At 30.8% G+C, this 25676-nt stretch overlaps 8 protein-coding genes and 1 non-coding gene across 9 annotated transcripts; 4 read left to right on the top strand and 5 right to left on the bottom strand. All coding sequences in view use genetic code 12, as the record gives it.

Moving 5' to 3' along the window:
* Positions 1-29: 29 nt before the first annotated feature.
* On the top strand, positions 30-3653 carry DFJ63DRAFT_314490 (transport protein particle complex II subunit; the record flags this gene model as incomplete). Its single annotated transcript, XM_064906376.1, has 1 exon — positions 30-3653. One exon carries the CDS (start codon positions 30-32, stop codon positions 3651-3653), a length of 3624 nt encoding a protein of 1207 aa, XP_064761217.1.
* A 163-nt stretch (positions 3654-3816) lies between these two features.
* Positions 3817-5145, top strand: DFJ63DRAFT_314489 (uncharacterized protein; the record flags this gene model as incomplete). Its single annotated transcript, XM_064906375.1, has 1 exon — positions 3817-5145. One exon carries the CDS (start codon positions 3817-3819, stop codon positions 5143-5145), a length of 1329 nt encoding a protein of 442 aa, XP_064761216.1.
* Positions 5117-5997, top strand: DFJ63DRAFT_204600 (uncharacterized protein). The gene has a single exon (XM_064903957.1). It carries the CDS (start codon positions 5340-5342, stop codon positions 5610-5612), a length of 273 nt encoding a protein of 90 aa, XP_064761215.1. The 5' UTR covers positions 5117-5339; the 3' UTR covers positions 5613-5997.
* DFJ63DRAFT_t105 lies at positions 5973-6046 on the bottom strand. Its single transcript has one exon. It is a non-coding gene; the product is annotated as a tRNA-Asn (tRNA).
* Positions 6047-6383: 337 nt separating this feature from the next.
* ZCF5 (Zcf5p) lies at positions 6384-10633 on the bottom strand (the record flags this gene model as incomplete). Its single annotated transcript, XM_064907604.1, has 2 exons — positions 8960-10633; positions 6384-8803 (listed from the first exon to the last, which is right to left on the bottom strand). The coding sequence occupies exons 1-2, from the start codon at positions 10539-10541 to the stop codon at positions 6384-6386; spliced, it is 4002 nt and encodes a 1333-aa protein (XP_064761214.1). The 5' UTR covers positions 10542-10633.
* A 1779-nt stretch (positions 10634-12412) lies between these two features.
* On the top strand, positions 12413-12727 carry DFJ63DRAFT_314487 (uncharacterized protein; the record flags this gene model as incomplete). The annotated part of the gene is made up of 1 exon (XM_064906374.1): positions 12413-12727. The coding sequence occupies one exon, from the start codon at positions 12413-12415 to the stop codon at positions 12725-12727; it is 315 nt and encodes a 104-aa protein (XP_064761213.1).
* Positions 12728-14550: 1823 nt separating this feature from the next.
* SEC23 (GTPase-activating protein) lies at positions 14551-17326 on the bottom strand. Its single transcript, XM_064903948.1, has one exon. The coding sequence runs from the start codon at positions 16997-16999 to the stop codon at positions 14729-14731; it is 2271 nt and encodes a 756-aa protein (XP_064761212.1). The 5' UTR covers positions 17000-17326; the 3' UTR covers positions 14551-14728.
* A 327-nt stretch (positions 17327-17653) lies between these two features.
* On the bottom strand, positions 17654-19681 carry PHO4 (phosphate-sensing transcription factor; the record flags this gene model as incomplete). The annotated part of the gene is made up of 1 exon (XM_064906373.1): positions 17654-19681. The coding sequence occupies one exon, from the start codon at positions 19679-19681 to the stop codon at positions 17654-17656; it is 2028 nt and encodes a 675-aa protein (XP_064761211.1).
* A 2044-nt stretch (positions 19682-21725) lies between these two features.
* Positions 21726-25359, bottom strand: DFJ63DRAFT_330863 (uncharacterized protein). The gene has a single exon (XM_064907653.1). The coding sequence runs from the start codon at positions 25060-25062 to the stop codon at positions 21889-21891; it is 3174 nt and encodes a 1057-aa protein (XP_064761210.1). The 5' UTR covers positions 25063-25359; the 3' UTR covers positions 21726-21888.
* Between the last annotated feature and the right edge of the window lie 317 nt (positions 25360-25676).

Raw genomic sequence — 25676 nt, 5'->3', positions numbered from 1 at the left:
GTTATTGTTAAGACAACATTACATATCAAATGGAGGTAGAAGAGGGGATACATAACAATTCGGTTAGAGTTGGGTACTATGATCCTTTTAATCTCTATGCAGCCATTAAGAAAGATCTAGAGAGTAATCTACCCTTGTCCAACTTACACTGGAAATTCCATCCTTCAAAACCATTAAAATCAATAGCTTCATTACCTATAAGTCTAATTGAAGAAATCCCAAACACTAAGACTGAAGAATTAAACAAAAATATAATTGATGATGTTTATTTGAGAATCATGATTGTTAAAATCGATAATCTTGAATTTTACAGATCTCAAGTTAGACCTTTGATCAAAGAATGGCTAAAGAAACTTGTACTAGAAAGAAAAATTGAATGGATGATAGTTTTATATGTACCATCATCTGTGAAAGATAAGAATAGTACCCTTATAAAGACATCAAGCTTTGATAAATTGAAAGTTGATTTTGGTTACAATGGTAAAGAATGGCAACATATAGCGAAAGTACCAGTATATAAGACAGATGATGATTCAGCAAAATTTATCAAGATTAAAGAACAATCATCAAATGAATCAGAAAAATCAGAATCATATACTGATCTAACTTCAAAATTAAAGGAATTATTAATATCATCCTTCAACGAAAGATTTCAAGAATTTAATCGTAGGTTAGCTCAACTGAAAGCAAGTCCGTTAGAGAAATTCATCAATAACCTAAGTTTAGGAAATTTATTCAACGACATGAGACTTTATCAAGATGCTTTGGATATTTTCCAGTCACTTAAGTCTGAAAGTTTACTTAATGAAAAGCTCGATTATTCTATAAAGGCATTACCAAAATCTTTTGAAAATTATAAATTTTTCTGCTCTACCAATCCAGCATCATGCTTTACTGAAGATGCCATTAATCTATTTCAATTAAAGTTGCTGTTATTTGCAGCGGAATCTGGTTTGCTACAGAACTTGGCTAATTCTGCAGTTTCGGTTTCCATATCTTCACTCTTTGTTATCAATTTATTCCAAAAGTTAATTTATTATGTCAATGATGTTTCCGACACATTTAAATCAGCCGATTTAGATGAATTTATTTTCTCAATTGTTGATAGTTTCATTGAGCTCCCAATATATCAAAGACTTATCGAAATACTTAATGATACTGATGACGATACTATATCCTTAAATGATATTTATGAATTCAGAGGTGAATTAAAATTGCTGCAGAGAACAGCATTAATCAATTTAGCATCAAAGAGAGGCTTTAATTTACAATTGACAGGACAATTTGAAGATGTTTCTCTAACTGATGACCAAAACATAGATAAACCGGTAAAAGAACTCCAACTAACTAATAGAAAGTTGTTAAAGGCCTTATCTCTGGAGAATGAATTTCAAGATTACTTTGAGAATATAACGGAATCAACCATCCAAGAGTTTAGTAAATGCTCCCGTTTAAAGTCAATTGACATATTAAGTATTGACTTGGCATTATTGAAATACCAGCGAGGTGATTATGAAGAGGCTTTAAACATCATTGAAGAATCCTTTGATGTCTATATTTCCAATGGATGGAGCTTTATGGGTAGTTTTCTATTGGATGTTTATCTTCAATGTTTACTTAAGGTTGAACTGTCAGACTCACAAAGAAAGATATTCACTGGTCTTAAATTGATTTCTTGCTTAAAAGTGGGTACTGCTGGTCAAGTTGGAATCAACAATTACTCATTATTAATGAATCCAGAGAAAGTTGAAAGTTTATTTCAAAGTATAAAGGATACCTGTCTTGAACAAGATGAGTTAATCGATTACCCACTTGATGCTCTTTTTGAAATTGAATTATACCCTTACATCGAGGCAGATGATTCATGTTCTGCGTCGAAATACTATCTTGAAGTTATGATTGTGAATAAATTCGAAATCCCATTTGACTTTGAAGAAATCAATGTTCATTTGGATGGAGAAGAATATGACGATCAACTTTCTTTCAACGTTACAAACATTACACTTGAGCCTAAAAAGAGTCAGAAGATAAAGGTATATTCTAATTTTTTCAAGCTGGGGATTTTCACACCAACAAGAGTTACAGTTAGGATAAATGAAAATCTAGAACTTCTGCAAGAATTTGGATCAGTGGGAGTATCTGATGATCCAAACCATACAGTTATACACTTTGGAGATCCCTCGATTAAGCCATTGGCGAAATTTAGAAATCTTCCGCAACTACTTTACTATCAAAATATGGATAAGTTGTGGTGTGAGTTTCTAAATAGTAAGGAAATAAAATTAGGTACTACCAGTGCAGTTCTACGTATCCATAATGGGAAGACAAAGCTCAAAAACTTGAGGGTTGACCTTGTTCCTAGGACAGAAGGATTGAATTTGGAACTAAACGGAGTTGATCTTGACATAAAAGAAATAGGTCCAGGTCAGCTGTATGATATCGAATTTCCTTTGAAATACTTCAGTGATAATAAGGTAGTTGTTATCGGTGCTACTATAAAGTATAATATTAAGTCCGAGATATACAGTCACTCGTTGACTGCTAGTTTGGATACTACATTAACTATGGCGGTTTCGGTTCAAGATATATTTAGACCACATTTTATTTATTCCAATTTTCTGGTTGGAACTTCATCTCCTAAATATCCAATCAGACTCATTTCTAGTTTGTTGACTACTTCAAATGAAAATTATACAATCGAAAAGCCCAAGAAACTGTTGTCCGCATTGATAGCTTTCGGCGAACAACCAGCCGGTTTGTTCTTTAAAATCATCCCCAAACCCGGTTATTCTATAACTGCAACTGATACATTTGATTTAATTCTTGAGTATTCCAATTTAAGAAGTGAGTGCTCCACAATTGTTCAAAATCAAATTACAGAGAGGTTAAAAGAGTTGGGATTATTGAAGTATTGGCACTTGATGAAAGTTCAAGCTATTGATAAATTAAAATATGATTTAAACAATTATGGAATTAATAAGTTTATTCAAATACTTAATGGTAAAGAGCTATTCATTTTAATTGAAAATATAATATTGAAACATGTTCAATTAAAATCTGATCAAATTCTATTACTCGATTTATTCAGCAAGATAGTTGATGAACACATTGATGTCGAAGAGCTTCTGTTAGAAGATTTAACCCAAGAGCTACACATTTCAGTAGCAATTCCATATTTGAAACACTTGCATATAGTGGAAGCCAAGTATGAAAGGAAACAAAAGTATATCGTTGGAGAGCCAATCTCTGTCAAACTCCTTATTCAAACTGAAACCAAATGGTATAATGATGAATTTGACAAAAGCCCCAAGGATAATGGATTGGCGCTTGCCGAATCATCCCCATCCCCAAGTACATCAGCCTCCGAGAGCCTGCATAGAGAAAACTTCCAGTTACTGATTCAAAATGATGATGGTTGGCTCATTTCCGGTTTCAAAAAGTACCTGTTTGATTTGACTCCATATAATCGTGAACAAATTCATGAAATCGATTTAGTAATAATCCCATTGACGGTTGGAAAAGTCTTACTTCCAAGATGTGTGATAAAAGGTTCACAATCTAATACTGAAGATGACCTTGATACTCTTTTCAAAAATGGACAAGAAACACTTCTTGTCGTTCCACAATTGGATAGTATTACGTTCTCATTCTAATACTGCAATATATACATAGCATAGCCGATAAATATTTTTTTTGCAGTAAATTTGTATCTCCTGTATATAAAAAACGTCATTTTTTTTGGTAAGTACAGAAATTATAAAATCAAAATAGATTTAATCAGTAAAAGGTAATTATTCAATACAACATCATTGAGTCATGGTGAAAGACACTACATATTATGATATCTTGGGTGTTGAACCAACTGCAACGGCCTTAGAGTTGAAAAAAGCTTATAGAAAGCAGGCAATTAAACTTCATCCAGATAAAAATGCCAATGATCCCCAAGCAGCTGAGAAATTTCAGGAATTGGGAGAAGCTTACGGAATACTTCAAGATGAAGGATCAAGAGCAATCTATGATGAAGTAGGTGTTGAAGGGATGAAGAGCTCAAATGTCGAGAATGCTGCTGCTGATATTGATCCAGCTGAATTTTTCACCATGGTATTCGGTGGTGTTGCCTTTCAAGACTGGATTGGAGAATTATCTTTGATAAACGAGGCAACTAAAGCTTCTGAGATATTAGGAGAAGACGATGATGAAAATACTTCAACAGACAAATTAAATGAAAAAGTATCAGATTTAACCCTTCATAATGACAATTCACAATCCGCTATCAGTAAACCTGAATTAACTAGTGAAGAACTTGAAAAAAAGAAGCATGCTAAGATAACCAAGGAAAAAAGAGAAAAGATAGCTGCAATGCAAGAAGAAACTAGATTAGCTAAAATCGAAAAGGTTAATAAGTTAGCTGCCAATTTACTTTCTAAAATCGAAAAATATGAAAGTGTTGTAACTACTCCTAGTGCTCTTGAACAATTCACTTTAAAATTAAGACAAGAGTTTGAAGATTTAAAGATTGAAAGTTTTGGTATTGAATTACTTCATTTGATTGGAAAAATATATACAACTCAAGCTAATGCAACTATCAATTCATCTAAAACATTTGGTGTTTCTAAAATATTTTCATCAGCCAAAAGTACCGCCACTACTGTTAAAAATGGATATTCGATCTTAAAGTCGGCTGTGGATGCACAATCTTATGTTGAAGATATGATGAAGGAAGAAGAAGCTATTCAAATTGCTGAACTTAATGGTATAGCAATTTCTGATGAAATCAGATATAGACATGCGGAGAAGCAACGTATAAGTAGTGGTAAAATGGTAGCAACAGCTTGGGCAGCAACTAAATTTGAGGTTACTGGTACGCTTAATAAAGTTTGTAAACAAGTTTTAAATGATAAATCTATTTCCAAGAAGGAAAAAATAAGTAGAGCTAGAGCTTTATTATTCATCGGAAGAGAAGCATCCTTGGTTAAGAGATCACCAGAAGAAGATGAAGAAGCTAGAGTCTTTGAAGAAATGATGGCCGAAGCAAATGTTAAAAAGAATAAAAGATCCAGGGCCAGTGATGCTCAAATGGATGCATACTTGAAAACCTATGCCGATTCCGATACAGAAACCGAAACCACTGGTAGCAGTAAGTAGTAGACTAATTTATAATTTATATGGCGTGCATTATATATTAAATCATGATAGATGGGGCAGCGCACTACCCTTTTTAATTTTGTCATCAAGAAAATATAACCTAGATTTTTTAGATATGTCAAAGTTTAAATAAATCAATTATCATTCATTTCGATAAGATAACATAACAGAATAGTACTTGAATAGATATTACAATGTCTGTCACATCAAAGCAAATATTAGGTTTATATAAACAATTATTGGAAAGAGCTGCCAAATTCGACAATTATAACTTCAGAGAATATTCCAAGAGAAAGATTGTTGATTCATTTAAGGAGCACAAATCATTAAAGGAAGAAAAAGATATCGTTGACTTTTATAACAAGGGTATCGATAGTTTAGCCCAATTAAAGAGACAAACCACCGTTTCACAAATGTTCACTTTTGATAAATTAGTTGTTGAACCATTAAAGCAAAAACACAATTAATTGAAAAAGCGAAGTTAGATCAGTGAACAAATTGTTCATCATTCTACTTTTCCCATTTGATGCTTTCAATAAAGGGAGGTTTCTGTTAGTTATGTCATAAAGAGAAGTTGGTATACTCTCCTAAAGGGCAACAAACGTTCAAATTATCATGGTTATATTATATCATTGTACATAGTTTTTATTTCTTCGTTACTTAATTGTTTGCAAGTGAAAATTCAATATATTCAAACATTCAGATTTCAAAGGCTTCAACGATGTAGTTATCAATATAACAAGAATATAAGGAAGTAAAAAGAATCAAACTTCCTTAACGTAAGTCAAATCCCGTACAAGTTTAAAAAAAAAAGAAAATGATCAAAACGACCCCGGTGAGGATTGAACTCACGATCTTGAGATTAACAGTCTCACGCCTTAGCCAGCTTGGCCACGGAGTCATTTGCGGACGAGAAATTTTGCCGGTTTTTACGCCGGGATTCTAATCACGTGCGATTTTGCACGCGTCAAAATTTCCCTTGATTTCAATTTTGCAACTACATTTATAATTTCAAACGGTAACAATAATCGTTGTTTAATAAGCGCAAACTATATAAAAAAGGTATTATAAATTACTTGAACTTATAATAGAAGAATTGAACTAACCTAAAATCGTTAAATACATTGTTTTAAAATCTTTGATAATTTTTTTTGTATTTTGTTTTTTGATTTTTGATTTTCATTTTTTGTATGGTACATGGTCTGTTTTGGTTTTTTATAACACAAGGATATCAATGTTCATGCTTTATGAACGTAATCCATTAATTCATGAAGAATATTTTCTAAACTTGAATAAAAGGCACAATAATCATTAATGTCAACAAAATTGTTTCGAAGATCATAATAAATCTTTTCATTCAATTGAATTAATTCACTCTTTGTTTCAGGACTTAAATTATGACTTATAATAGCCAATTGATTACTATTCACTGGCATTCTACTATGTTCATTATGGTTTGGAATCAAAGAAGAATTACGTTGATTGTAATCTAATTCTTTCTTTAAATTGGAATCGTGAAGATTGGAAGTCATTGATGAAGGTCCATTATTACCTCCATTACCACCATTGTTTCTATGATTGTTACGATGATGGTTACGACTTCTTTGTTGTAATTGTTGTTGTTGTTGTTGATCAGTTGGATTTGCAATATCCAATCCTTGTAATTTATCTTCTTCAGCCAACATTTCTTCTAAAAATTCTTCATCATTAAAAATTGGTTGTGGAACATCCATAATATTAAATAAATCATTTAAATTCATATATCCTGTAACTTGGTAATCGAAAAATTCAATTCGAGCACCATTATTATTTCCATTAGATTCATTATATTGATTAATTAATTCAATAATACTATATCTCTTTAATAAGAATTCCCAAGTTAAATTAGTCAATGATAACATTCTCTTATACTTTTCATTCTTAAACCATTTTCGATTTAAAATGAATAAAGCTTTATTAATCAATTTGACATAAATACATAATTCATTCAATGTCATGAATTCATATTTAAATTTAACGGTAATAATAATAAACATCAAAATAAGTGAATCAATGGGAATAGTACGTTTAATGTACCAATTATATTTCCCGAATTTAATGAAATCATTATACTTTAAGAAATCATTTAAATTATGTAAAATAGATGGAATTAAGTTATTATGCATATTATCATAGGAGAAATTTTCTGATTGATTAAATCTTAATAATGAAATTGAAGAATTATTAAAATTCAAAATGATATTGGCTTCTTGAATTCTACCAAATGTATCTTCATATTGACTTAATGATAATACTCCATTTCTAGATTTAGAAAGACTATTGGCATCTAATAATTCATCATTAGTATTTCTAATACTACTTCTATGATGTAAATATTGATTACCAGTCTTTAAACCATAATTATTTTGATTTTGATTATTATTATATTCACTTGTATTATCCCCAAATAAAATCTTTTTATGTAACAACATTAAAGCACGATCAACAAAACTCCAAGAATGATTTTTAATAAAATTAATTAAATTCATTTCTTGAACTGTAGATGGTGGATTCAATTTATAAAATTGATTCATTCTATAAATTGATCTATGAATATATTTGAAATAATCAATAATCATTTTTTTGATTTCATTAATTTGAGTAGGAGTAATATTAGATGATAAACCATTATGTAAATGATACACCAATTCACTTAAAATCCTATCATATTTAAATTTAACATTCATTGATAAAATACTCACATTCAATTTCTTTTCCTTCACAATACCTAATTTATCAAAGATTGGTTCTTCTTCTTCAGGCATCAAAACATTAAAGTCTTCAAATTTACAAACAGGAGGTAAACAGAAATTATGTGATGTTAAAGCATCTAAACCAAAGATAACCCACCATAATAATCTTCTAAATTTAATAACTTCCCAATCATTGATTCTTAAAGTGATTAATGGATCTTTATGCATTTGTAAAAATTTAGCATATCTAATGATTTGAGACATTTCCATGGTGGATGGATTAGGTGAAGTTGATTGAATAATAACATTACCTAATAATAATGGAATGGTTTTTAAACCATGAGGATAATTATAATATTGACAAATCTTATTAAAAGCTTTCAAATAACGATTAATATCCTGATTCAATAATAAATTATCATACTCTTCAAATTCAGATATAGTGGATGCATACAAGATAGGGAAATAAAGGGTATAAAATTGTAAATAATTGAAATCACCATCATCATTAGCTGAAGAACCAGATGAAATTGAAGCAGCATCGGGACTTGGTTTAGTAATGGATGAAGGATAAAGATGAGAAATATTATTATTAAAATTATTGTTATTATTATTTTGAGGAATAAAACTTGAATCTTGATTAACTAATGACCAATAACGTTCATGTTCCTTTAAGAAATCAGAAAGGGTAACAACAATGGGGAATAAAAGATGGACGGAATTAATATACCGATCAATCAATTCAAATGATCTTTCTTTACAACTAGGTAAATGTTTTAATAAATCGTCTAACAAATTGTCATTGGAATAATAAGTATTGGTTCCATAAAGATAATTCACCGTCGTGGCTGGATTTGAAGAATAAGCATTTAATGAATTATGTAAACCTGGATTATTGGGTTGATTCTTCGATCCAATAACTGTATCTGATGAAGAAGGAGTGGGAGGGATATTAACACCATTTAAGCTACTACCGGTATTCATACTATTGTTATTACTATTATTACCAATATTGTTGTTGTTGACATTGTTATTATTATTATTGTTGAGATTATTATTGTTGAGATTATTATTGTTATTACCTTTAGAATTCATATTTTCATTGACTGATTTATTAAATAATCCACTGATATTATTAGTGCTATTACTATGAGATAAAGTTGTAGTTTGAATATGTTGATGAGCAACGGGAGAATTGAAATTGGAAGGTAAGGATGAATTTAATAATCCTTCTTGATTGGCAAATGTGAATGATGACAAGTTGAATGAATATTGATCTTCATTAGGATTTGTAGGTGGACCATTTTGAGGACCTTGTTGTTGTTGCTGAGGATTTTGAGGATTTTGATTTAAGAAATTAGTATTGAAATAAGTATTAGTGATATTATTTGATAAGTTATTAAATATAGGAGTTTGTAAGATACCTCCAGTATTCGATAACATTTGTTGTTGAGCTTGTTGTTGTTGTTGAGCCTGCTGTTGAGCTTGTTGCTGTTGTTGTAAGAAGGACTTCTTTCTAGCTTCAATATCATTCACCATACTTGAATTAATACTTTGAGGAGTATTACCAGCAGTTGATAAAGGATCATCATTTGTATTTGATTGATTTGTCATATTAAAATTCAAATTTAAATAATTTAATGAAAGTTCAGGAAGCATTCCACCTGGAGTTTGAACCACCTTACTGAATGAATCAACATTTGAAGCATGATTATTATTAGCATTATGATTATTATTATCACTATTAGATGAAATTGATGAAACAGTTGTAGCTAATTGATTTGAAGAAGCTTGAGATATGGATGATGAAGCAGATGATGAAATAGAAGGAGGAGCAGATGCGGAAGTGACATGGTTATTTGAATCATCTTCAAGTTTAATATGAGGATGAGTTGATGAAGAAATTGAAGTAGTCAATTTTGTTGAATTTGGACCACCAGGGCCTTCATTTGAAATTGAATGATGTAAATCGATTGATTTATTTGGTTTAACTTTATTTTCAATATCATTATTCATATCAGTATCATCATCTTCTTCATCTTCTTCATCCATATTATCATTTTCAAAATCATCATCATCATCATCATTATCATTATCATTATCATCAATTTCTGAAGTTGAACTTCTTGATTTTTTAGCATTAAAACTATTTGCATTATTATTTGAATCAGAATCTAAGATTAAAGATCCTCTTTTTCTACTTTGACGTTCTTCTTCAGTTAATCTAGCTGATTTTTTACCACCTCTACTTATTCTTTCATTAACGAAATATTTACATTCCAAACCTAATTTATCACAATTATTACAAATGGGTTGTTGTCTTGAACATTTTATCTTTTTAGAATGACAATAAATACAACTAAGGATTTTTCTTTGTCTTGTTTTTTGAACTTTTAAAACTTGACCATCAGCTAAAACTTTTAAATTTTTAGTCTTTTTCTTTGATATAGCGATTATAGGAGTTGAATCAGTTGTGGTTGGATTAGAAGTGTTAATATTGTTGGTATTGTTGTTTGGTGATGAAGATGATGAAGATGAATTATGAGTAGATGTTGAATTTGTTTTAGTTATGGATGATGATGATTGATCAGTATTATTTGTATTTGCAACAGAAGATGTTGAAGATGTGGTTGGTATATCATCTTGCCATTTTAGAGGCGACATATCATTATGGGACGAATGAGAATGAGGATGATGGAGTTGAAGATCATGATGGAGAAGATGATCTTGTTGTTGTTGATGATGAAGATGATGATGATTTGAAAGGATTATATTTGGGGATGAAGAATCGGGAGATGATTGTGGCTGAACGGGAGGAGGAAGTATTGAGCTTAAAGTTGAAGTATGAGAAATCATAGTTTAATAAAGTAGTTAGATATAATATTTGGCATTAATGGATGCAATTAGACGATATTAAAATGAATTAATTGATTGATTTGATTGATTCAGATTGTTGTTGCAAATAATGAAACAGCCTTTGATGGATTGGATTGTAAATGCAATGGTTTTGAATCAGGATACAAAAAGAAACAAACGGGGAAAAAAGGAGGGGAATTAACAACTCAAACGAAATGTTGTAAAAGCCAAATGGAAAAAAAAAAGTAATGACTTGACTTGACTTGACTTGGATCGACACTGAATGGGAAGAAAGATGATCGATATAAATCAGTTAATGTTTGAACTGATGAAAAAGAACAAGAAGAAGAAGAAGAAGAAGAAGTTGTTGTTGTTGTTGAATAATAAAAGTTTAAAATCAAAATGTGGTAGTGGGTGATGGAAATTACAATGTGTGCAGAGAGGGAGGGATGAATTGATGAGCTTTATCGGTGGATATATATAAAATTTGTGTCTGACTGTCTGACTCTATTTTTTGGTGAGGGTTTTTTTTTGGATTTCGTAGTGGAGGTCTGTCAATCTAGAATATTATTTTGTCTGGTTGTCTCCTTTTCTGAGATTATTTAACCGGAAATGTGTCTAATTATGATTTGGACTAAACAACAGAAAAATGGTTATGATTTTGATGGTTGAAGAATGATATTGAATCTATCACTAAATAAGGAACTAACTATAACTATAAGGGTAACTCTAACTTTAGATTAGTTTAAGTTTTATTATAACTCAAAAGTAACTTTTCACCTTTTATATATATAAATACATATATATATAAATAAATAAATAAATTGTATCAGAAATTTCAAAAATTGTCGTTGAAAAGAATTAAATTAAATCGAAAATTTCAACACAAAGACATAATTTTAAAAATATTTAAAAATTTAAGTTATAATATAAACTATATATGTACTATAGATTTCAAATATTAAGGTGAACTCCGAATATAATCCACAGCATATTGTTATTGTATAGTGTCAAATATCATTTTCAATTTCATTTTACATTGTTATGGCGTTGTTCTACACCTATCTGAACCTTATAATATTGTGTATATTGTGTATATTTATTGTCTGTCTGTCTGTCTGTCATCAATTTTATTTATTTATTTTTTTTTTTTAATTTAAACTTTTTTTCTGCTTTAAAAAAGAGCGGGGCATAATACGTAATTAGACTTCCATGCACGACTTTTGTCTTCTTTTTTGCGTCTATTTTTGACTATTTTAAATTATATGTCTGATTTTTGTCTGGGGTAATAGTAAAAGGACCAATAAATTGTCTCGGACTCGGACTGACACTTTATCATTATTATTATTTATATTGTTATAATTATTATTATTTATTAAGAGTTACCTGTTTTATATTTTATTATTATTATTTATTTATTTATTATTTTATTATTATACAAATATCAGACGATACTATCATCTCCATTCAAAACGGTACTTAATTAAGCCTAACCAAACGTCTACTTACTGTTATTCTATCCTAACTCAATTAATTGAGACCAGACCAAAACCGCAATCAAAAATAATTGCAAACTTGCATAATTGAAAATAACACCCCATATCCCACACTTCACACACTGATCATCAATTATATATTTCGTCCCCCAATAAAAATTGATATCCTCTGACCCATAGATTATGAACTTTATTTATTATCCCTTTGTTTACAGTAATCACATTCTATTTTTGACTCTACTTTTTATGATCCCGAGTTTTTGCGATTACTATATATTTATAAATGAAAAACCCCAACAAATAACACATTTATGGTATACAGGCAAACGCCTGTTCAATCAATCTAACTATTCTTACTTCAATCAACAACCATCATGTACCCCTCCCCCACAATTCCCTTTTTATTCCAACTCCGAATTTCATTATAACTTACTGCAAGAAAACAGTATCATCATTGACGCTTATCGACATGGTAAATCACATGTTCTACGTCAATAAAGAATGATTTAATCAGATCTACTCAGGAGTACCAAAATTAAAGGAAAAGGGAAATCACCAGAATTACCATAAACGAAAGAACTAAAGAACGAACTAACGTATGATTGAAGGGGGCACAGAGAGAACACTTTGTGGTAAACGCCGAAATGAAAGTGCAACTTATTTCATAACCGTAAAATTAGATTAATTGTCGTTTTTTTAAATCTTTTTTTTTTCTTCTCTTTTAAACTCCCTAAGGTACACAAAAATAGTAAATTGGAGTTAAACTCCGAATCAGGTTAAACTTCTATACAATTTCCCAAATAAGTGATTACTGTTCGTTCCTTATTCGGTTTCGATTGTCAAAAAATAAACTTAAATCAAACAATAAAGGCAATTGAAAATTGAAACTGTTTTGATAATCGGCTTAAAGGAAATTATAGGATCAATAGTTTCATTCTCTGCCCCTCTAACGAGTCAAATTACCAACAAAATTTAAATGTTGACAGTTGAATTTAATCATTATTTAACCAATACATAGGGGTGAAATCTTATATCTGACCATAAACGGTCGGAATGTTTGAACTTTATGATATCATCATATCGTTGTCGTCGTTATGGTCAACGAAAATGATTTAAAGTTTTTAAGTATATGCACCTATTTATTTTCTCCCCCACAATTGTTAATAGAAAAATTTTTCATTCATTGTGATTTAGGATTGGAATTTGTTCATTTTGTAATTGCAAAATTTTTGTAATGAATACATTTCCATTCATTCAAAAAAGTTCATACAAGAATTTCCCTTATTTTCATTCACTTCTCCAATCAAATATATTCATTATGTCATTGATAAGACATTGTTCTAATGTGAATCTCAAAGCATCAATCTCCATCATTGGCCGTAAATGTACTCCTTGATGGTGTTGTGAACCAGGAAACTTCATTTATTGTTTTCATACATCCATGCCCTAAGAACCTCAATTTCAATATCAAGTCTCATAAGAGCTAATATAAGCATTATATCTCATGAAGATCAACAATTTCATGACATATTCAAATTCGTATACTTGGCACGTCCTAGAGAATGTATATAAATGATATTTTCTTGATCTTGAGAATCTCAGTACAAGAAGTTTTACCATTGGATCTTCCAGAATCAAAATTAATTTCTTGAAAATTTCCAGATTATCATTTCAGAAAGAGAACGATCTCATTATCTGATTCACCTCTATAGATAATCTCTTGTTTAGTTGAAATTGTTCTTGATTTAATCATCTCGCAGTTAATCTGACGAATGCCGAGATCAATGCTAGATTTTGTGTATTCCCATATCGAAGCATAAAAGTGACAGCGGATCTAATGTATATTGAATTACCTTCCAGTTGTTAAAAGGATTACCACAAGTCTACTAGTTTGATTTCTTCTTCGTCTTATCATAGTGTATGATTTAACTCTAGTCTAGATATTTTTGCGTTTCTTTCTCTTTTTCTTTCTCCTTCACTTTTAACTCAAAATATTCGAATATTAACAGTAATAACTGTCATTTTTATCCCTGGCCAAAGTAAATGTCATTGTCACTCATAGACTAGGGCATATCATATCATCTGATGGTATTAATAATTTCTTACTAGCCCACCCAATAAGCCACGATATTTTACTTATACTCTTTTTTGCAATACGAAGTGATGAGAAAGGATACGGTCTATGCAGGCTCGTTTAAATATTTTTTGCAACTAGTCGTCGCAGTTAAAGCCATTTCGTATATATACTTGCGATTTATAAAATTAAACAACTTTTCTTTGTATATTAGAATAAGACATATAGAAACATTGATTTGATTGATTAGTTATTTATTAATTAGACTATTTACAATCAACAATAATAAATAATAAACATAGATCAAATAATTATACTAAAATAATAAATGAATAAAAATGTAACAAGGGTAAGGTAAGTAGATAATTGAAAAAAACATCATAGTGCATCTACACTGATTTATTGTTTTCATTGGTTCATTAAACTTAAGTAGATCCAGAAACCACTAATTTCTTCAAATGATTCATAAACACCTGTAAGGAAACATCATCAGTTAAAACAATGGCACCTCTATTAGTAGCGAATTCAGAACTATTATAAGTTATGGAAGGATTCAATTTAGAATATAAGAATCTTGCTTGCGATCCACCTTCTTCAGTATCAATGAATCTTGGTAATGGATATCTATCAATTAATAATTGTTTGGCTTCTTCTTTTGGTTCTTCTAATAAAATCTTTAAATTTTCATATTCTGGTAAATTTTGATATCCTGCTTTTCTCCATTGAGAAATAGTTTTACCATGGAAAATTAAAATATGGAAGAAAGTATCTAATAATAAGATAGAATCATCTTTAATAGAAACTGAATCCAATAAGACTGCTTCTGGTTCACCATCTAATGAGAATGAAGTTAAAGTTGGTTGAATCATAATTAATGAATTAGTAGTATCTTCAGTTAATAAAACATGTCTATAAAAGGCAGTTTCATCAGGAGAATTATTAAACACTTGTAAAAATTGGGATCTTCTTAAATAATATATGAATTGAGGATACATTTGGAATTGAGGTCCCAATCTAAATGATTCTTCTTGATCTTTTCTATAATCAGCAAACTTTTGACATAATCTAATTAACATACGATCAACCCATCTTAATACATCAGCTCCATCATCTTGTTCTGATTTATATAAAGTAACTCTGGCTAATAATACAGCAGCTGCTTCTTCATCAAATGAATTGGTTAAAGTTTGTTCATCACTAGTTAAGAAATTAGAAATAGTAGTAACCCTAATTCTATAAGTACCACTTGAATGTTGATAATGAGTTATGAATTGAATATAACTTTGACTATTGGTTGGTAAAGCTTGAGTATTAGCAATATCAAAAAATACTGCATAAGTATGTTGAGATGATATACTACACAACTTAAATTGTGAAGAACCACCAAGACCTAATTCATTTTCAGATACATTTTGTGATTTAACATTTAATGATGATCCATGACCAATTAATCCACTAACCTTTAATTCTTTAGAAGTTTTAATATCAAAAGTACCATTGAAACCCATTAATAAATAACCTTCACTATCTTTATTAAATAATCTTAAAAATGATTGTTTGAAAATGGCAGTAGTAAAAGCATCACTTAATAATAAAGTACCACCAGTCTTATTACATAAATTCTTCATTTCTAACATACCAATTTGATCATAACAACCAGCAAATACATCAACGGTATGACCATTTTTAACAGCTTTAGCAGCAATTGAATCATAAAATTTAACGGCTTTTTTGAAATGTTTAGCATTATCTTTATCAATATCACTATGAGATCTAATTGGTTCTTTTAATTCTTTTCCAACAATCATACCTGGATTAAAAGTACCTGGACCAGCACTGAATAACATGATTCTGGCTCCAAAACCTGGATAAGTTGAACCTAATAAATTAGAAGCTACATTCAAAGCTGAACCAGTCGATCTAATTGGTCTATTACCATTAGCTACCGGCCAAGGATCTTTGGCTAAATTTTCTAAGATTGAAGTTAATTGGAATTCAACATCTTCAATAGGTAAGAAGAATCTAGTTAAATTGTTAGAAAATGCAGATTGAGATGGGAGTTGTTGCTGTTGTTGTTGATGACTCATTGAAACTGGTCTATTTAACATTTCACCAATTTGTTTATCGGTATATTCTTTATCACCTCTAAAGATATAAGATTTATTGATTTTTTCAGAACCTAAATCATGAACTTGAACCATAGTACCATAAGTGATTAAACCAATTAAAGCATTTGGAGGTAATAAACTTAAAGAAATGATTAAAGTTTCTTTTAAAGCTTTTAAATTATCTTCATCTTGACATAAATCAATAACAAAGAAGAAAATTGGTGGGTTTTGAACAGGTCTAGCTGTAATATATTCAATAGTGGAACTTGAATGTTGTAATTCAATAGGTAAATTTTCTTGAGTTATACCTTGATAATGAGCAGGTAAAGGATTTCTGTAAGAACATAAGGGACATCTCCAGAATCCATTGGCTTCAACTGTACAATAAGGATTAAAAATCGATTTACAGGTTTGATTTGAACAGAAGATTGGATCATAGGCAGCAATTGGTAAATCTTCTCTATGTTTCAAAGGAGTATATAAAGCCCCGGTTGGAATCACAATCTTAGCAGCTTCTACTTTGGTAGAAGGAAATACGTTCCAAGCAAAACGAATACCGTTGATATCTTCTGCTTCTTCAAAGTCCATGGTGTTGAGTGTTGATTATTGATTAATGAATGGAGTAAGTAGATACTAAACGATTCAAAACGATAATGATGAGATGTATATCACTAGATGTGATGGAATTGAAGATGGATAGAGTGGGTTTTGATAATGACTTCAGATTTTGATGTCCGTATAGCTTTTGATTTTTTTCCCTTTGTTGATTTCAGTTCTGACAGTTTCTAATTTTTCAAAAAAGAGCCCAAAAAAAGGACAACTCATAACAAAATAATATGCTAAACTGATCACATGATCAGTCACATGTTTGAAAATGTAACCTTAAATTGGAACCAATTGAAATATAACTACAATAGAAGCAGAAGATGACTTCAAAATACTATTTTGACTAGAACGTAGCACGTTTATATTGTTGATATAGATACAACTTGTAGTTATACAGGCATTTACTCCCTTCTTTCCCCCGTAGGACCTTTAGATAATCATTGGTTAAGGAAAATCTTTTTTATAAAAACAAGGTAATATATAAAATATATATAAGTAAATAAAGAGGTTTGATTTGATTGATATTACACACATTTGGATTATTATTATGACTAATAATTATTAAAAAAAACAGAGAAGAAAAGAAAAGCATAGAATAGAATAGCAAGGAAAAGAATGAAACAGAATAGAATCATATTAATTTTTTGATTTCAAATCTTCAACTTCATTCAATAAAGCTCTAATATATTTAGAAGCCAATTCAACAGTGGTAGCCTTAGATGGAATAGTAACTTCATCATGATAAGCTTGAGGAATCAAGTTGCCTAATTCATGAACTGCCATATTCATTCTATTTCTTCTACCTTGTTCAGCTAATTTATGAGAAGCCTTTTTAGTAGCTGGTTTTTCAAAATTCTTCTTTGAAAGTGAACTTGAACTTCCTCCACTTGCCTTTAACTTTGGTGAAGTTTCAGTACTTGATGATGATTTTGAAACTAATTTATTGCTATTAAATGATGAATTTGATTTTCTTGATCTTGTCGAAGATTTTCTTGAGATTGATGGTTTAATCATATTTGATTCCATATCAATATTATCATCATCAGCATCTCCTTCATCATCATCATCGTCATCATCATCATTTAAAAGACTACCTTCATCTTCATGTTGAGAATGTTCAGCCAAGATTCCCATGGTGAATCCCATTAATGGAGTTCCACTACCATTATTAACATTACCATTACCATTACCATTACCATTATTACCTAATTGTAAATCATTTCTTTTCAGGGATGGTGGTAACATATCATGAGTTGATTCTAAACTTGATTCTGGTAAATTCTCAAAGTTATTGCTATTACCACTAGTATTAGCATTACGATATGTTGAACCTCCATTCTTTGCTTTCAATGATGGTGATTGTTTAATTGATGATGGTTTTCCTTGTAAAATAGGTGTACCATGTGGAGTTCTTCTTTTATAAACTGTTGAAGTTAATGTAGCTGGAGTTTCATCAACTGGACCAAAAACACTTGATGATGATCTTCTTCTATCAGCACTATTATTATTATTGTTGTTGTTAGTATTATTATTGCCATTATTGTTCGCTATTATGGATGGTTGGGCATTCAAAGCTGGAGAAGTCAATGGTTCAAATGCAATTGAAACAGGAGGCTGTTGAGAATATGATGAACTTGAATTTGAATTTGATGCAACACCACTTTTAACTTGAGAATCCAATGGAGTAACAGCAGGTGATACTAATGGAGTGAAAACTGCATCAGGTCTAACATGCTGTTGAGGAGCTTGATGATGTTCCGTTAATTTCTGTTTATGATAATAATGTTGATTATTATAAGATTTTTCATTTTGACCTGGCAAAATTGGTGATGCAAATAATTTATCATCATTATTATTTGAATTAGTAGTACTTGCGGTTGAAGAATTATTATTATTAACAGAATTTGGATTTGAAGTTGGACCAGCAGATGAAGATGATGGAGTTGATTTATTAATAGCTAATAAACTTGGAGTTTGAGTTGGAGGCAAATTTGATGGTGGAAATGCAGAAGATTCATGATTCGGATCAGTATCAAAATTTAAATCTTCCGGTATTATGAAATTAATATTTTCAATACCAAATTCATATTGATGAGGTGGTGGTGGAGGTGGAACATTACCCCCTGATTGAAGTAATCGATGCTGATGAATATTATTGGATGAAGATTGACCACCCAAAAGCTGAATATGATTTTGAGAAGATGTGGAAGATGATGGATTTGAATGACTGTTATTATTATTAGAAGTAGATGCATTATTATTAGAACCATTGTTACTATTAGTTTCAATATGAGAATTTGGAGTCGTATCATCAGATTGAGTATTTGATGGATCATGATGATGGTGGTGGTGGTGATGATGATGATGAACAGCAGCAGCTTCATAAAGATTTTGTTCTAATTGATGTAAGAACATTTGTTCACTATCAGTAAAGTTGGAAGTTGGTGTTGTAGTTGAATTTAAATGTGGAGGCAAAGGATTTGATTGGAAAGGTAAAGATGAAGGAGTTGAATGATGAGTTGAAGAATCATGCTGTTGTTGTTGCTGTTGTTGTAATTGTTGCAATTGCTGTTGTTGTTGAGGATCATGATAATATGGGGATTTTCCGGGCGTTTGACCTGTTGTACCAGGAGAAAAGGTAGTATTCCAAACTGACAGATCCATATTATGAAATATTTCTATTAGTTAATTAGAATTTAATGAAATAATAGATGTTGATATGACTTTTAATGAAATGAAAATATGTTAAAATAATCTAAATTTAAACGAAAGGAAAAGGAAATTAAAATTGAATAAGGAAAACTCTATTTTGCCCTTTACTGTTATCTATCTTATGATTTCAACAAACCTGTTTTTCTGAATTAAGACGTGAATAACCAGTACTATTGTTTAGGATTGGATTGTTGATCTTATGAATGGGAGTAAAGGATCTACACAAAGGATTTCTGGTAGTAATGATACGTCAGAATATACGACTAAACAAAAAAAAGTTCAAGTAGTCAAAATATGGAGTGGGCTATAATATATGGGGGTTTTGTAAGATTATGGATGTAGATATGATAATGATATATGATTTGATGAATGACTTTGACGTTGGACGTGACTATGGGATATCGAAAGATGATAGTAGATGATGAGGTTAAAATGCTAATAAATGAATATGAAATTAAATGTAGATTTTGAATATATATATTTAAATCTGAATTTTAATTATTATTTCCTAATTGAAAGAAATTTAACAGAGGTTTGAAAACTTTTTTTTATTTATGGAATTAAAAATTATTAAATTTGAGACATTTAAAAAATATGTTAAAAGATCAGACAGACAGACACAGATATAATAACAGACAATTCAAACGACATTTTAATTTAAATAAACTGTCTGTCTGTCTGGTTGACTATAGGTTGTCTGTCTGTCTCTATTATGAGAATTGTAAATTTACTTACCACAGAAAAAAGAAACAGTGAGAGTAAAACTATAACTAGCATATTCCTGTATACAAAGACAAAGACTTTTTTATTATTATTATTATTTTAAATTCTCCCACGTGGGGTTCACTATAAAGTTGTTACTGTCTCATTTTTTTAATTATCAGTTCAGCTACTCAAGTTTTACCGTTGAAGAAACCCAATTAAAGCAATTTTGATCTTTAAGTTCTTAGTTGTTGCCTCATATACTAAATCAAATTACTTCAGTTCAATTATCATTATTATCATTAAGATTTACACAGTCTAATTAGTTAATTTTTCTAATCACATATAATCATAATTAGACTAATTATAACCGTATAATTTTGATACATATATCTGATAAGGAAATTTTCTGATACTGATTTCTATCTGTCTGTCTGTCTGTCTGTCGGCTACTTATATTTTGTGTCTCTGTACCAAATTCTGACACAGACAGACAGTCAGTGAGACAAAAACAGAACCTGCAAAATAACTTGAAAAATAAAAATAGAACGCAAAAATGTGTACAAATTGGATGAAACTGCTAACTTGCACCTCTTTTCCATACAATACTTGTTTTTCTTCTTCTTCTGGATTCATTACTATCCACATAACTTGAACCCTATAGAACCTTATACTAATATAACTGGTCACCTGCCAATTATCAGTTCATTTTATATATAATTCTTACTTGTTACCTCTGCCTTCGGATTAGTTGGCAAAAAAAAGACGACATTTTCCCCTTTTTTTTCTTGTATTTTTTTTTAAAGAAAATTCTCTTTTTTTAATAAATGTAACATTACCGACATTTTTTATCAGACAAAATCAAAACTTGCCCCCAATTAGGGTTAAATTCCCTTTTCCTTCTTTAACCTTAAATATTATTACGACATTACTTTAAATAGAAGAAAAGGAAATGATCGGCCTTTTGAGAATGTCTTTCTTTTTGCCTTTCGTTCTTTTCTTTGTTTAAAAATAAATGTTCTGTGCAACTCTCTTGTCCGTTAGATACTACCCACTACCACAAACTAGTTAAAAATAGTTACCTAGACCAATTATTATTATTATTATTATTTTATATTCAAAAAGCGTTGATAAAAGTGTCGAAGTGACAATTAACGGCTTTTCTTATTGATTCTATTTGTGGATATATGCACTATGCTTTACATTGTACAACTTTTGCCGCACAATTTTTGTTTTTGCAATTATTGTGATACACATTTCAAAATGGCTTATTTAACACTTTCTACACTTTCAAATTAAAAATTAATTAAGTTATATTAACATTATATCTTATAAAACTAACAAAAAACATCATATAAAATATCTACAATAACTGATAATCACACCATTAAATTATCATTTTACTTCTTTTTTATAGCACACACATACTCTCTCTCCTAATGCGTATTATTTATTTATTAATTACTACTACCGAATAATTTTCTTAATTTACCAAATTTCTTCTTTGGCTTTTCTGCTTGTTGTTTAGCTTCATCAATAGCATGAGCTAAGGCTTGTTGCTTTTCAGAGGCTCCACTACTTGCTCTTAATGAAGGTGGTATAGATGTACCAGGTAAAGCCACAGCCGGTGATGATTGAACAAATGGTTTAGGGAAATGAATTTCTTCATCAGAATCATTAAATCTAGATGAAAATAATTTCCCATTAGAACTACCACTACCATTTCTTAAACCACTAAGAACTCCTCCTCCACTAGTTGGGCCTTCATCATCAGAATCATCAAATCTTGATGAAAATCCACGTCCATTACTTCTGGATTGTCTATTTTGTTGTTGTGGATGTTGAGGAGGTGGTTGTAAGTGTGATATTTGAGCTTGATGTTGCTGTGGTAATGGTGCTTGAGCTTGTACATGTTGTTGAGGTGGTTGACCTGCAAATCCTCCTGGTCTAGGAATTGGATCCCTCAAGGTTGTTCTTGTACCTTTACCATTTTGTTCAGCATTTCCATTTCCATTTCCATTTCCATTTCCATTATTTGGACCATTTCCACCACTTTCTCTACTAAAGGATGATCTCTTACTAAGTGGTCTAAATACTGATTGAGGTCTAGAATTTGCTTTAGCATATAATTCAGCCGCTTTTAATTTAGATGGGGATTGATAATTTGGTTGTAAAGCAGGATGAGGAGCCACTGGTTGAATATAACTACCTCTTAATGATCTACCACTCATACCACCAGCATTAGGATCTAATGATCTTGGATGATCTTGAGTTTGTTGGAATGATTGACCAGGAGGTTGTTGATATGATTGTGGTCTTAAGGTTCTAGATGCCATACCTGATGGATTTGGTGGTGCGGCCATAAGATTTGGTTGACCTTGAGGAACTGGATTTGGTACACTCTTTCTTAATGTTGATTGAGATAATCTCTTCGTAGGTGGCGGTATGACAGAATTATGAGATGCAGCTCCAGGATAAGCAGTGATATTACCAATACCATCATTTAATTGATTTGAAGATAATTTAGAATTAAGTCTGGTATTTTCAGCTGTAGTTAATGATAAGTAAGCTTCATGAGCGGCATTATTCTTAGCTTTACTGGCATTGGAATTATAAAATGAACTAGAATTCTTCATAGCTGATTTTAATTTCTTTGGTGAATCTTTACTACTTTGAGAATAAAGAGATGAATTACTTGAACCATCATTTCCTCCAAGAGTTTGAGGAACTTGTAATGTATCATCACTTGATAAGACTTTAGGAGCTTCTTCTTTAATATCTGGTACGTTATGTTCTTCATCTTCTATATCACTTGATTCATCAACAAATTTAGATGATTCAAAATTACTGCTAATTGGTACTTCATCGGTATGCAGAGGAGCTGAATCAAAAGTTGGTCTTAACAGCTTAGCAAATCCACTTTCTTGACCATGACCTTCATCTTCTTCATCATCTTCTTCAGAAGTAATGGTATTCTCCACAATACTATCACGATTTAATAATTCATTAGAAGCAAAATTACCATATTGATTGATTATACCTAATTCACTACCAGAATGACCCACATTTGAATAAATGGTATTACCAGCTTCCTTGGATTCTTGGGCTGATTTAACTTGTGGTTCTGTGACATCTCCATCTTCATCTTCGTCTATTAATTCTTGTGATTTATCAAATTCAGATGTTATAGGTGCCAAGGCTGGTTTTTCAACTTCGTCGATCTCTTCTTGATCTTCGTCATCTTCTTCATCTACTTCGTGTGCTTCAGCATCCTCAACTAAATGTTTCTTGGAAACTTCATCAACTATGATACCTCTATTAATGATTGGAACATCCTCTTCATCGTCGTCGTCGTCTTCTTCTTGTTCTTCTTCTTCGTCTTCTTCGATTTCTTCAGGAGCAACAGATTTATATTGTTCTTCTTGTACAGGTACATTCACTGCTTCAGGAATGGCAGCAACAACAGGTGTTGGTTCAGGCACCGATACAGGTTCTGGTTCTGGTTCTTTTATGGTTGGAACTTCAACATAAGATGATTGTGGGTTTTCTAATGATTTCAATGCATTATCATTCTTTAATTTCAATGATTCATATTCTTTCCTCTTTAATTCCAATTCACGAGCAAAGTTCTTTTCTTGATCGATTTTTTCTTGCAATTGTTTCATTTTCAATTGTTGTTCATGAACTTCATCAGAATGACCCAATTGATCTTCTAAATCGACATTTTCAGTCATAGGAGTCATGGATGGAGGTTGATGTTGAATCAAACTTGATAATCTCGATGGAGGTTTCTTTGAAGGAGCGGATAAGTTTTTATGTTGTTGAGAAACCGAACTTAATGAAGGTGATCTTGGAATTCTTTTTGAACCAGGTGGAATATTTCTTAATGAACCGGATCTTGAAATACTTGTACCTGATCTAATTGAATTATTTCTAGCCATTTCTTGTTTGAAATTTGCTTCGGGGACCTCAATGATTTTAATACCATTAGGAGTTGGAACATATTTCTTAACCATTTTAACAGGACCAGTAGGTTGAGCATTAAGATTCGATCTTGAATTGGTTTTAATGGGTTGATGAGATAATTTTAAATCTTTAAGATTCTGTTGATTATTTAAATAGATTTGATTAGTTTCTTCTGTAATTTCATCTAAATAGGAATCATTAAAACTATCATCTATATCATATACAATGGATTGATGATTATTATACAATGGAGATTTGGAATGGGACGAAGAAACAGGAGTTGGTAACGTTGATGGTGAGGAAGTCGAGGTAATAGATCCCCCTGAGAAATCTCTAAATTGATGCTGATGATTAATTGATTTTGGTTGTGGCAGTTGTTGTTGTTGTTGTTGTTGTTTACCTACGATTGAATTTCTCTTTAATAAACTTCCACTAGAACTTCTTGGAGTTGGTTGTTGAGGTGGCTGAGGTTGTTCTCTAGTGATATAATGTATAGAGTTAGTATGACCTTGCGCTTGTTTCCCAGATGATTTTTGTTTAATTGATTGTCCAATGGTTAAAGCAGCTGCCAAGGCATTCATATTTGGTTGACTTGATTGAGGCGCAACATGATTGACACCTGTATAGGCCGTATTATGTACGTTTCGACTTTTACGTCTGAACATTGTTTCACTAATTGACTAAATTGATAGAATAAGAGCAACTATGATAGATTCAAAGAATGATAATAATGAAACAAATCTCAGGATAAAGATTCCACTGATTTTTTTAAACTTTTCTGAATTTGATTGTTTTGGTTGTTTTGCTTTAGTTTGAAGTTTGTATACAGTAAAATTTCATTTGTGTGTGCCTCCTTTCCCAAATGGAGAGGAGCAGAAATGGAAGGAAGGAAAAGCTCTAAGGGGATTGCACTGATTGTGTGGAAGAGGAGGAGGGAGGAGGGGGGTTGGTCGTGTCCGCCCTATCAAAACAAAACAAAAAAAAAAAAAAAAAAGCAAAAAAAAACACGTGACTATCTAGACGAATCAAAAATGGAATATATACTATAGTAGTATATGTGTTTAGATAGAGTAAAGATAGGTATTATTGATATCTATTTATAGATAAATTATATTAATCGTCAATTTGCGGTCTCGTATTTTATAAGATATACGTGACCATGTTGTTGTTTGTTATGGTAAACCCAGTTAGTTGTTCTCTTTTTCTAAACGATTCAACCGCTATTGCCACAATAATTTGCAACTCCAAATTAGACCATAATTTATCGTAACCTGTCTTC

Source organism: Scheffersomyces coipomensis (genome assembly GCF_036884675.1).
Source record: "Scheffersomyces coipomensis strain NRRL Y-17651 chromosome Unknown DFJ63scaffold_5, whole genome shotgun sequence".
NCBI classification, from domain to species: Eukaryota; Fungi; Ascomycota; class Pichiomycetes; order Serinales; family Debaryomycetaceae; genus Scheffersomyces; species Scheffersomyces coipomensis.
Note: the sequence above shows the minus strand (reverse complement) of the source record. Positions and strands in the feature narration are given on the sequence as shown.